The sequence below is a fragment of the Buteo buteo genome, chromosome 3 (genome assembly GCF_964188355.1).
Source record: "Buteo buteo chromosome 3, bButBut1.hap1.1, whole genome shotgun sequence".
Taxonomy (NCBI): Eukaryota; Metazoa; Chordata; class Aves; order Accipitriformes; family Accipitridae; genus Buteo; species Buteo buteo.
In genome coordinates this window covers 52,852,516-52,865,301 of record NC_134173.1, presented here as the reverse complement: position 1 = coordinate 52,865,301, position 12,786 = coordinate 52,852,516, and the positions used below count along the sequence as shown (strand labels likewise).

Genomic DNA, 12,786 nt, shown 5'->3' with positions numbered 1-12,786 from the left:
ACCTATGTAGGGAAGGAAATTCTCCATTACCTTTTCCAGGCCAAGTAAGTTTGACATACCTAATAAAGATTGAAGACACACACACGTATTGCCCTATAAATTCCAACCAACTGACTTAGAAGCAAATTGCTTGTGCATTTTAGCACCTACTATCTGATATCCTCGAAGAAATCCCTTCACTACTCCTTCTGATGGCACAAATTTACATGGGTTTAAAAAAAGGTGGTAGGACATCTTGCCCTATCAATAATCATATGCTCTCAGCCAGTGTCAGAAACAAGATTACGACTAGGACAATAGGACACAGTCCAAGCTAGGAATTAATACTTATCTTCTTAAACACAGCAATTTGGAAAAAAACATCCATAGGCCTGTCAACAGCATAACAGCCTGACCACTATCTCACTTACTTTGGGAATAGGTAAATGCTGCAGTCTCCAACTACATATGCACTAGCTTCTGCTAGTTCGGAATGTCTTGATAATGTTTCAATATGACTTAGACAATTTTGTTAGCAAGCAAACTGAGAATTTTGTTTCAAAGCTTCCTGAGACAACACACTATACCAACTTTCAGGAACAAATGATGTCAACTTTCTGAAAAAAAGACTTTATTCCTGTTGGCCATTCCCATATTTTCTCTACAACTATCATTTTTAGCATCCAACCCAGTATGGACTCAGCCACAGACAGGAAGCATAAGTGATGTTCATTACTAGCCAACCAATTTTTTTCTAAAAATATTGAACACTCAGTTCTCTATATTTAAACGTATATACCAGTTGTTTTGTTACAGATTTACAGATTACAGACATTCAGCAGAACAGATTTTAACTGAAACTCTTATCATGAACTTTCTTTTCCTCTCTGTAATCTCTCCACTATAAATAGGATAACCCTTGTCACTTCGACAATACTAATTACACAAAAACAGTAGATGTCTCACTTTTTGTACTGACAGTGCTGTGTGTGGCATTTATCAAAAACAGGCTCCTTGCACTGGATACTGTTTTTTGATGTTTTTTCCCCCCCTTTGATTGAAATTATCATCATAAGCAACAACTGCTCTGAAAAGTACTGGGAAGTGTTCCTTAGGATGAACTGCTAAATAACTGGGTGTTAGGAATTAAAGGAGGAAGAAACTCATTCTGATATATGAATCCAACAAAAACTTAAAAACCCAACAGTAAAACTGTGCTGCTGAAGTTAGGATGAGATCAAGATTGTGTGGAATCCTGAAATTGTGGTTAATTGTTCCAGCTGACATCCTAAGTGTGAAAAGGGAACAGGAACTTATGCAAAAACATATCTGAGAAGAAACTGAGAGATAACATGTGCCGATTATGAATGGTAGAGGTTATTCATACACACACACTCCGTTATGGTACAGTATATTAGTTACAACATGGAATAATCATGGTATACATGATTTTAGCAGCAAGGCAAAGAAAGAAAAAGGATAAATTTCAGCAATGCTACGAAAGTTAATAGAAAAACAGAGACAATATCCTCCATGGATAAACTGGCCAGGAAACCTACAAGTGAAACTGACACCACTTGTAGATTCCTGGAGAAATTAAAGAGTAATCCCCTAAAAACATATAATCCCTATAATTACTCCCCCAAATGAAAGCAACTACAGAAATGAAATGCTTGCATTACAAGTTCTTTTGAAATGTGTATCATCAAAAGTAGGGCTTATAAAATACCTAACACAGACGAACAGCTTGGATTTTTCCCCAAGAATGGAATATAAGACTATATACAAAAGAAACATATGTATCTTCCCCATTAAAAAAAACCAAACAACAAAACACCAAATATTCAAACCAAGGATTAACTTGGTATAGTTAATACACAACAGGCTGTAATGTCAAACAGATGCTTAAGTTCTTTTCCTTAGTCAGGAAACCAACTAAATGAAGCTAACCTGTGACTGCTTAGAAGTAACTGGTGACTCCCTCTTTCCTATTGACCTGAGAATAAGCAACCAAACCCTAAGTGAGTTGAGGGCCACTCCTGCCTCTATAAAGTCAAAACTTTTTCTGGAGTCCCAGGAAGCAGATGAACAAGTGGTAATGAGATCACTTTATAAAGCCCATCTCATTCCCTACTTTGGCAGGAAGAGCAGTGCTATCAGCATTCAGAACAGACAAAGCATGGCAATGACTGAAGTAGCATTCATGGGTATCCTCATAACTCTACAGTTCATTCAACCAATCTTTCTACCAGCTGGGGCTTAAACTATCTGTTGGGGTGCTGACTTATTTGCAGGACTGAACTGAATAGACTTGTAACCTCATCAGTACCAGACAAACTGTACTGAATTGAATGGCAGGCTGGTCCTCATCCCAGGCAGAGTTTTAGAACTGAGTTATCTGTTTGTTATGGGTTTGTGCGGTGCGGGTTTTTTTGGTAGCGGGGGAGGGGCTTCAGGGGCGGCTCCTGTGAGAAGCTGCTAGAAACTTCCCTGGCTCCGAGTCGGACCCACCTCTGGCCCAGGCCGAGCCCGTCAGCAATGGTGGTAGCGCCTCTGGCAGAACAGATTTCAGAAGGGGAACCGGCAGTGAGTAGGGGATCGGAGTGTGAGAGGAACCCCTCTGCAGACACCGAGGTCAGTCAGGAAGGCGGGGAGGAGGAGCGGGGGAGGAGGGGATGCCCCTGCAGCCCTGGTGAGACGGCAGGCTGTGTCCCCCAGCCCGTGGAGGGGAGCGGGGGAGCAGAGGCCCCCGAAGGTGGCCGGGACTCCATGGGAAAGCCCGCGCTGGAGCAGCCTGTGCCTGAAGATTGGCCTGCGGAAAGGACCCACGCCAGGGAAGTTCGGGAAGAACTGCAGCCTGTGGAAAGGACTCACGGAGAAGTTGGTGAAGGACTGTCTCCCGTGGGAGGGACCCCACAGTGGAGCAGGGGATGGCTGAGGGGTCCTCCTCCCCCTGAGGAGGAAGGAGCGGCAGAGACAAGGTGTGGGGAGCTGACCCCAACCCCCATTCCCCGTCCCCCTGCACTGCCACGGGGAGGAGGTGGAGAGAGAACCGGGAGTGGGGTTGAGGCGGGAAGGAGGGAGGAGTAGGGGGAAGGTGTTCTCAGGTTTGGGTTTACTTCCTAATATCCTTGTTTTGCTTTGATTTGTAGTAAATTAAATTGATTTCGTTTCTTCCCCAAGTTGAGCCTGTCTTTTGCCCGTGACCATAAGTGGTGAGTGATCCCTCCCTGTCCTTGTCTCGACCCACGAGCCTGCCTTTATATTTTCTCTTCATCCCACTGGGGGAGAGGGGGGAAGTGAGCGAGCAGCTGCATGGCGCTGTTACCAGCTGGGCTGAAACCATGACACCATTTTAAAATTTCATCTTTAAAGCTAGTAAAGAATGCCCTCTGAGGCAGAGCTTCACTGCTTTTGTAATAACCTCTTCAGGTGTTACAGTCTCAAACATTTATATATAGTTAAATGGTATTTAATGATTGGCAGAAAAGCAGTACAGCTAAATACTAATATACTGGGAGGGATTAGGGCAGTTAAAGAACAGTATGGGGTAAGATTACAGGTGTATAAGAAACAGACAACCCAAAACTTAATTGATCACTTCTAAAATTCATGAGTCTTTGTCTACATGTCAATTACAATCAGAAAAAGATCAGCATTATAAGAAGATTTCTTTTTAAATTAATTATTTATGCATTCAAATATTCATTTTTTTCTTACTGTTACTTACATGACCATTAGCAATGTCCAATAGATCTTTAACTCTACATCCTCTTGCAGGTCCCACTTCATTGCAAATTGAATCTTCAATAATCAGAAAATTGGCTTTGTAAGATGTGAGTATCTTATAAATATCTTCTGCTGACCTCTTTGAATAGATCTGATAAATCTATAAATTAAGCAAACATGTTCATGCAATGCAAAAATCAGTGATAAATTAAATATTGGGGCATAGGGGTGGAACTTATCTGCAATAGCAAATTACATGTACACAGCAAACTATAAAATATTTGGATTTGAAATCTCCAGAACAGGTGAGGTAATGGCCAGCTGAATGGGAAGTATTTGCCTCTGCTGATGGCAAGTTCTCATCTTATATATTTCAAGTGGCCTGAAAAGTCTTCAGAAATAATATTTTGATATTTGTTTCTGTCCAGAGTGAAGCATTGACAATCTACTTGATACTCCCTTCACTGTTTGCTGGACTCCTATGTTCTCCTTACTTATATTTGATTATTTTTTTTTCTCATTACATTTGGGTAAACAGGAAGACAGTTCCTGTGAGATGCTTTCCAAGTCAAGTATCTTGCTAGAGATTTCTGTCTCCCTACTGTAATCCTGGAGTGTTCAAATACAGACTGAGAACTAACGTAGAATAGCAGTTTTGATTTCTTTGCTAGGTAGTCACTGGGCAAGTCTGTTCTGCTTTGTGACTTTCTCCCTGACAAAACATGCAGAATAAAAATTGCTCACAATCATTCAGAAATGACAGCCTGCCTAAAATTCAATACAGCCATACTGCTCAGTAAGGAATCTTGTTCGTGAGCTTATTAGATATTGGTCTTATCTTGTTACCTTTCTTTACAAGACGTCATGCTCTTTTCTCACCTTAGACTGTAAACACTTTGGAGAAAAGGCAGTATTTTGAATGCCACTCACATGTAATAATTTGCATTACCAGGTGGCCTGGGCGGCACAGAAGAGCAATGCAAATGTGTGTGTTATAAGGAATGTTATAAGGCCATCTTCTTTCAAGCATTAATATTTATAGCACTCCCACACATCTTGATCAGGCTCTTCAGTCTTACATGGTGGAACAGTCTATAAATCACTGATAATACACACACATTTATGGAATTGGATACTCACATTTTCATTTCTTTTTAGAAGATCATCATCATTATATAAAGGCAAGCTTGACACCATCCATCCGGTACAAAGCTTAATCACACCCATTAACTGTGGGCTGCCTGCAAACACAGCAGCCACAGGAGCCTGTCGTCTGCAAAAGCAACATCAACATACACGTCTGAGTACAGGATACATTTGTGAAATCAATGTTTTTAATTTTATACACTGTGTGAATCTTTTAAGGTGCTACGGTATGAATTGGAGTACACGACGATATCATTGGGGGTCTAGTTACAATTGGTGTTAATGCTACAGCGGCAGTAGTTTCCTTGCCAGGAAAAGCTCAGACCTGCAGCAATACAGAGTTTGCAAGGAAGGCCTCCTGCTGGGGGCAAGGGCTGATGGCCATTCTTCTCCCCTTCTTGCAATCCATGGAGCACCATTCAGAGTGGTCCTGGAAGGGATCAAACTATTGCTTTTCTGAATGGTTGCTGACTTGTGACAAAACAAGCTTGGGAGGGAGGGTAGGGAGAAAGAGAAACAACATGATGTTATCTCGTAAGGGAAAGATTTGTGATTATTTTCATTTGATCTCCAGGACCATGTATTTCATCATCTACAAGTAAATAGTGTCATGATACAGAATAATGTCTACAGTAATTATATTTCTGGGTTTGGTTTAATCCTTTGACTATTCATGTTCCTGAATTAGTGAAAGAAATCAGTCATTACAGACTTTGGGCAACTTTTCCTGCAGAAAAAATTCAAAATAAATTCATATTATCAGAGCGAAAATTTTAAGAAAATATACTGTAATAATGGGATTCAATTAAAATTCCAATATGGATATCTAAGTATATCCTTAAGAAAAAAATCTTTGTTTTCATTAAAAAATATGAACAGCTGCTACAACTAAGGGTAGTCAAATTGCTCTTAGCTGAGTGAATCTCAATGCAATTCACCATGATTAATTATGTACTTGAAGTGTAATATATGCAGACTAATGTAAAAGCCATTAGGTACTTGGCATTATTCCACTTGCTGCCTTGAAGAGCTACAGCAGTGACAAACAACATACATTACTATTAACAGAAAGAAGAAATTGGCTGGAACACCGTAATTACCAGCCTTGCCTTTTCCGAAGATGAACAGGTTGACATTAAAGACTACATAAATACATAAAATAATATTCTAAAAAAAAAAAAAAATAAAAAAAATACAGTTAAAGATAAGTAAGTTATCTGAACACAGGGGATCTACTTTTCAGAGAAGTGCAGTTCCTAATGACATAGTTCAAAGTTAGATTGATTGAGGCCAGAATCCAGTTCCGAAACTTTTGGTGAGAAGAAAAATATACCTGTGAAAATAACTTGACTCAGTATTAGCTATGTATATGGCTTAGTATAAACTATATAACATAGCTCATTATTTGCTAAGTCCTGCCTAGCCAGACAGATGAGAACCCTTCCACCCTTTTTGTCAAAGGGGAAGTTTGAATCATACATGTTACACTGCATGTATCTTGACTGAAGTCTCTAAATCCTCACATTCAGGCATTTCATTTTACTGGCTCCTGCACACAAAAATTTCAGTGTTTCTGTCCCCCATTGGCATTACCATCGACATGAATCCTCTAATCTACTGAAAAGTTAGCGTGCAAAGAACCAAGTACTAAGATGTCCACCTTTATTTGGAAATTAGGCCTAGTAATGATACTAAACATGATTTGCTTGCATGTTTCAGGATCTTCTCTTGTAATCAATGATAAATTCCTGTTTCCTTCCATGGGAGTAATACCAAACATAAAATACACATTTCTCCTCCCATACATCACATGACTTAGCAAGGGAAAACTCAGATTAATAGAGGTAGCTCCACAAAATGCTGAGATAAAAATACTCTGACATAAAGCAGTAAAATAGAAATGTAGGACTTCATACTTACTTTATCCATGTCATAAGTTCTACTGTATCAGGATCATAGAACTCTTGTAGTTCTGAAAGCTCTGTCATTATCCTAGGGAAAAACTGATGGAAACATATTTTTGGTTACTTACAGTTAAAAAAAAAAAAATCTATAGAGCATCTCATTACATTAAGGCCTTAAGTAACACAACAGAAATGGGTTTCATCTGAGTTTTCCCTCCTGATCACTATTTTTTGTTTGAGTATTTTGCAAAACACAGTTTATACTTACCTGATGACAGTAGACCTTCTCCCAAATATGTTAAACACAAGTTCTCATCTCTCTCTATTCTATTAGAATACTTCTAATAAAAAAAAAATTGAAAAACCCCATGCACCAACAACATTCATCAACTTTAACTGGCCTTAAATGCATCAAAATCATAGTTCAGGTTTTCATATGCAAATGCATATAAATAAGGGCACTGAACCAAGAAGTTGATAAATCTCTCCTGGTAAACCTGCTTGAGCAGGAAGGGTTGGACTGTTGTGACTTGATGGAAAGGTGCTATGCAAGCAGAACAGGAGAGAAGAAATTTCCTAGAAGAGTATTAATGTGGGTAATCTGCCTCTGACTTTTACCTCAATCACTGCAGTGAAGGAAAGTACACTATATTGTATGAAGTAGGATATCTCAGTTTATGCTCTTGAAAAACATTTTGGGAAAAGGAGGGATTCTGGAAGTCAGACAGAAGAAGACCAGCCCAGGTTGCAAGCCTATACCATGGCTTCCCTATCCTGTCAGGTTTGAGGAGTGAAATAACAACGGGTCCTTTATTAAGATGGGAGATTTTGTCAGTCCTTGAGCCATTTTGAGTGTTTATCTGAAGAAGGGACAGCTAGAAGCTGGCCAGCCTTGAGGGGCTGCAGCATATTCATGCTGTTGTAAATGCTAAGTGAAAACTACTGGATGCCAGCACTTTTTGAAAAGGCTAAAGTTTACAGCTTATGCCAGACTAAAGGGACAACTTACTTCGGGACAGCCATAGTGGACAGACAGTTGGAAGTGGGAGCCTGCTTTTACCTGAGGAGTTTCCACCCCCATTACCTGGACAATTCAGCTAGCAAGTGATAGCAGTCTACAACCAGACATGTCAGGGTAGCACAAGAACAGTGCCATATGTTCGCATCAGGGCTGAAAGCTGTAGCAGTGGTGTTATACATATACCTGAACTGTCCCCAGAACAACAGCCGGACAGAAAGAGGAACAGCTACTGCCACCCCAATGAGATCCAGCTTCACTTATCAATCAGAGCACTTAGAAAAATCTAGTTAGATGAAGGACCATGCCAGACTGAGTCAGAAGGCAGCCAAGCAGAAAGACGCTGAGCTGTACATTCAGCCATTTATAGCCACGGTAACAGATTAAGAGCCTCAAGGCATTTGCACTGTCCCGTTACTATTAATCAAAGTTTCCAAGCTCAGGGATGAGTTATAAACCTGGAGACCAAACTGTTCACCACTGCTTAAAAACAAAAACTGGACCTGCAATGGATGAAGCCCTCTAGAGTCCAAACCCCCACACTGCTTTTATTAAAAAATAATCAGAAAAAAAATTATTTGGTCAACTAAACTATTTTCCTCTATTGTAATAGATTTCATAACTCTTTTGAGCAACTGTAGCTTTTTTTCAGGAGAATATCTATTGCTCTGGCAGAAATGTCTAAAGAGTCAGATTACATTGCAACCAGAATTTCTATTATAAGACAGATGTTACAAAATCTGTTAAAATACTGTTTGTCAAGACTGGCTTTTATATTTGAATTCTTATAAAACCATTCAAACTAACTATTTTGAAGCTATGTCAGTATAGCAGAGGGTTACACTTTAAGGGATATGTCCCATATTTTTTGCACTTACAGAAGTTTAAAAAATAATTTCCAAACACTCTTACCCCTAGTCTGTCTGTGACTTGCAATAAAGAACTAAGTATTTATTTCAAACATGGAAACATCTGTAGTTTTTCTTCCCTGTATTGTAGTATATACATACCTCTACACAGTGCTCTGCACAAAGGATTTAACTCTATTATAATTTGATGGGAGCTTTTCAAACAGATTATTTGCGTATGGCCTCCCATAATTTTACTTCCATCTAACCTCTCTCCCTCTCACTAAAACCAAGATTGGGGCAACACAGTTTTCAGTATCCTGAGTTTTTATTTGGCAGTATTTTCTTTGTTGAGTCAGTTTATATATCGAAAGCATAATAGCTGAATATCATAAAGTCTGATTTAAACACTTCTTAATTACAGTAAGTGATCATTAACAAATTAAATTGTCAAATACCTCATACTGAAAAATGTAAACAGTTTTGTTTAAAAAAACCACCAAAACAAAACATATTCTCAGCAGCTGACAGCTTTTTTTTCATCATATATATTTTACCAACTATATTGCATTATATTTGCTCATCATTTTGACTCATATTATGCCTACATACAAAACAAAAAAACACAAAAGGTACTTTTCTTACCTCTTTCCACAAGCTGAATCCAATTATTGTGGGAACTGCCATACTCAGAATAAGAGCCTAGAAAATACATGTTAGAAGAAATGGATTATGCATTGTTCTCCATTCTCCAGCCTCGGACTATCTGTTGATTCTGCTCATATAGTAGGCTACATTTACACCTGAAACCTTAGAGTGACAGTAGGTGACACTTTGCGGTTTTCTACCAGGCAAAAAACTCTCTGCAAACAAGAATTTGCCTAATTTAGCATAGAAGAACTTACTTGACCCACGATAACTTTACCATCAATATTAGGGATGGTTAATTACTACTCAGATAACAATGATGTAATATGCACATGATGTACAGAACAGAAGAAAAGTAAACACCTCACATACAAACGCAATGAGATAATCTGAGAAAAGAAAAAAAGTATGAAACAAGCATTTCAAACCTCTGATCTTGTTGATGCTTTTGTTCAGATTAACAATATTGATATGCAAAACCCAGAAACCCATTCTTCAGCACATCATTATTCTAGCTGATATAATTTTTGCTTTGCAAAAAGGAGAAAATAGCTCACAAGGTACAGGACACATTTGGTAAGGAATGCACACAAGGCATTCTCTTGATAATAATCTATTAACACATCTACTATGTTAATAGTAAAAAAGCAGGTCCATATAGCAGAAAGCATGACACATATAAAAGAATGCGTTTACTATGTACGTGAACATATTGTTACTCCTTGACTGGAAGAACACTGTCAATGTTTCTGATGTAACAATGTATGGCATTTTCACAAGTGACATGGTGAATCTCTGTTTAAGTATAAAATATTTATTCCTATAAGCCTCTCAAAATTAAGGTAAGTAATATCCTATTCTTATTTTATTAATAAAACAAATGCACAATGCTGCTAAAAATTGCACAAAGCAACTCTCAACATATTAAGAATAAAGTTAGGGTTGGAAGTGGGGAAGTTGTCTGCACTGTAGCACAAGCTCATCTTCAATCACAACACTTCTCTATAATGGCCACACATGAACAAATCTTACGCAAAGTAATTACACTTACCATTTCTTATGAAGCAGCTTTAGTCTCAGCAATTAAATACACCTAACTACCACATTTTTAGCCTCATTTCCTAGTGAGACAAGGCTTATATTGATGCTTGCCTGCATGCCTGTACTTTTTCTCCTGTGCTCCTCCTAAAAAGCACATGACCTTCTTGGCCAATCTCAACTAAATATGACAGAAAGCTTGAAGTCTCAAAGATGTGTTAAAATAAATTAAACAGATGAGTCAGAGAGAGATGAAGACTTCATGCTTCTTAGGAGAAAAGGCTGTAGTGTGAACACAACTTTATCAACAGCTACCACAGAACATGTGAAAACGTGATATTAAGAACAAAAGACACAGAAAAAGCAGACTATATGAAATCCACTGCTCACAAAACTACATGTTCTTTTAATGAGTTCCTCTATAGGTCTTGGGTAATTGTTTGAAAAGTTATATGCTTGCTAGCTGTAATTCCCAAGCAACAGCAACTCACCAGCAATATCGGGTGCACAGCTTTCAGTCGAAGCCACTTGAAAAGCGTCATCCAAAGCTCAGGAGAGCACACACCAAATGCAGCAAGCATGCAAACATAAGGTGTCCATAGATACTTCATTCTGAAAAACATTGCAATAACTTAATTGGGACTCTGCACATGCCTCTCTATTCAAGCTATTTATTAAAACATACAGATTATTTTTCATATGTCAAACACAGTCTAGATGTTCAAGCAATGTGAGATCAAATCTGATGGCACTGAAGGGTAAACCAGGAAAATCTCTAGCAGAAAAGGAGGCATCTGATTATCTGCTGCAAGATGTAGGAGCGAGATCCAAGGTAAAATGACAAAATCCTTCACAGAGTTTGGGGGGGGGATGAAAGAAAAAGAAAGAGACTAGTAAAGTCACTTGGCTGTTACAGTTTTCCAGCCAAGCAAGGATAAAAAGCAGCTATTCAGCAAAGCTGTACAGACACTGTACTGTAAGGGAGTTCCTGAAGAAAGGAAAATATTTAATAAACTGGTATTGCTACCTCTTAAGGATAGACTAGTCAAGTTAAAACAACTACTTGGTAACACAACAGTCTGCTCACTTTAAGAATTGGTGAATATTCAGATTTTAGGACAATGAGTGTAATACAAACACAAGTCTGCCACCTTCAAGCTGATTTAGCTGAGAGCTAACATTAGCTTCCGTAGCTTTAAGGACTGACACAATACCTTTGAAAATAGATTTGCTACTGCTTTAACATGTCAAGCAAATGTATACTTCATGCTAGCCTAGACACAAGAAGATGGATAAGAAATCTTTCACGTCCCAATATTCCAGAACATACACTGTTCATCAAAACACTACACAAGATCTTGCTAGAATACAATATTAAAAGAATTACAGCACAGTTCTACACTTAAATACGACAAAGAAAGTGACTAAAATTTGCTTCAATTAATGTCTCAGATTTGGCTGCATTAAAGCTTGGAAAACACGTTAAAGAGACCAAGCACAATTCATCATATACCTGTATCCAATTTATAGTCAAAACGATCTTTGCTTTCTCCCCTACTAACTAGTACCACTATATGCCAAATACATTTCTGAAAAGGGATGAATTTCAAAGGGGTGAGTGGCGTATCATGTCCAGTTAGGAACCCTCTGTTGCTTTCAAAAGAGATACATCAAAATCAGACTTACCCTTCCAAACACATCGCTAGACAACCAAGTAAAATTGTGTGAATTACATGATAAACTATTTCTGGCCTCTCTCCAATTCGACCATCCTCAAGTTTAACTGTCTCTTTCAGTGGTTCACCACTGCAGTTGGAGAAAATGAGACATCACTTAATTCAGACATTACCTCAGGCAAAGGTGCCAATAAAAATACTCTTATGACTGTAAAGTCACCAGTACACTGAGATCATTCTGTGCCATATCATAAAATATTGTTGCACTGCTTATTTGGTTTTTGTACTTCATCAATGATCTATCAGTACCTGCTGGCCCTTGGTTTAGACAGTAAGCTCTCTGGAGCAATGGCTATGAATTGATACAATAGGATCACTGCCTATGACCATAAATCCTATTTTGAGGTAATTCAGCACCAAGAGACAGTCTAATTTAAGAGCATGCACACTCCACAATCATTTAGATGAAGCATGCTGTACATGCATTCTAACTAAGTTTCTTCATATCATTAACTTGGTGAAGAATTACGGAATCTGTGGGATGATAATTGTATATGGAATGTGTATACCATTTTATAACAAAATAAGATAACAAAACCAGTTTTTAGTCACATTATTATAAATCCTATATCAGTAATATATTATAAATAAAAATCAGAACCAAAATCTTACAACAAACATTTTTCTACAAATGAGATAACAAGGTACACAATAGATAACATTTTATTCTACCATGATATAATTTCAGGTTACAATTTTATAATAAGCTTCCTCATGACAAATGGGAAAATATTAACTGC

The 12,786-nt window shown here is 38.2% G+C and overlaps 1 protein-coding gene across 1 annotated transcript in view; it reads right to left on the bottom strand.

The window, feature by feature from the left end:
- The window catches only part of DPY19L4 (dpy-19 like 4), a 35,988-nt gene that overhangs the window by 5,419 nt on the left and 17,783 nt on the right, over positions 1-12,786 (bottom strand). The window contains 6 exon segments of the mRNA XM_075023621.1: positions 3,710-3,868; positions 4,849-4,981; positions 6,775-6,857; positions 9,270-9,326; positions 10,802-10,922; positions 11,997-12,116. Coding sequence (XP_074879722.1) covers positions 3,710-3,868; positions 4,849-4,981; positions 6,775-6,857; positions 9,270-9,326; positions 10,802-10,922; positions 11,997-12,116 — 673 coding nt within the window.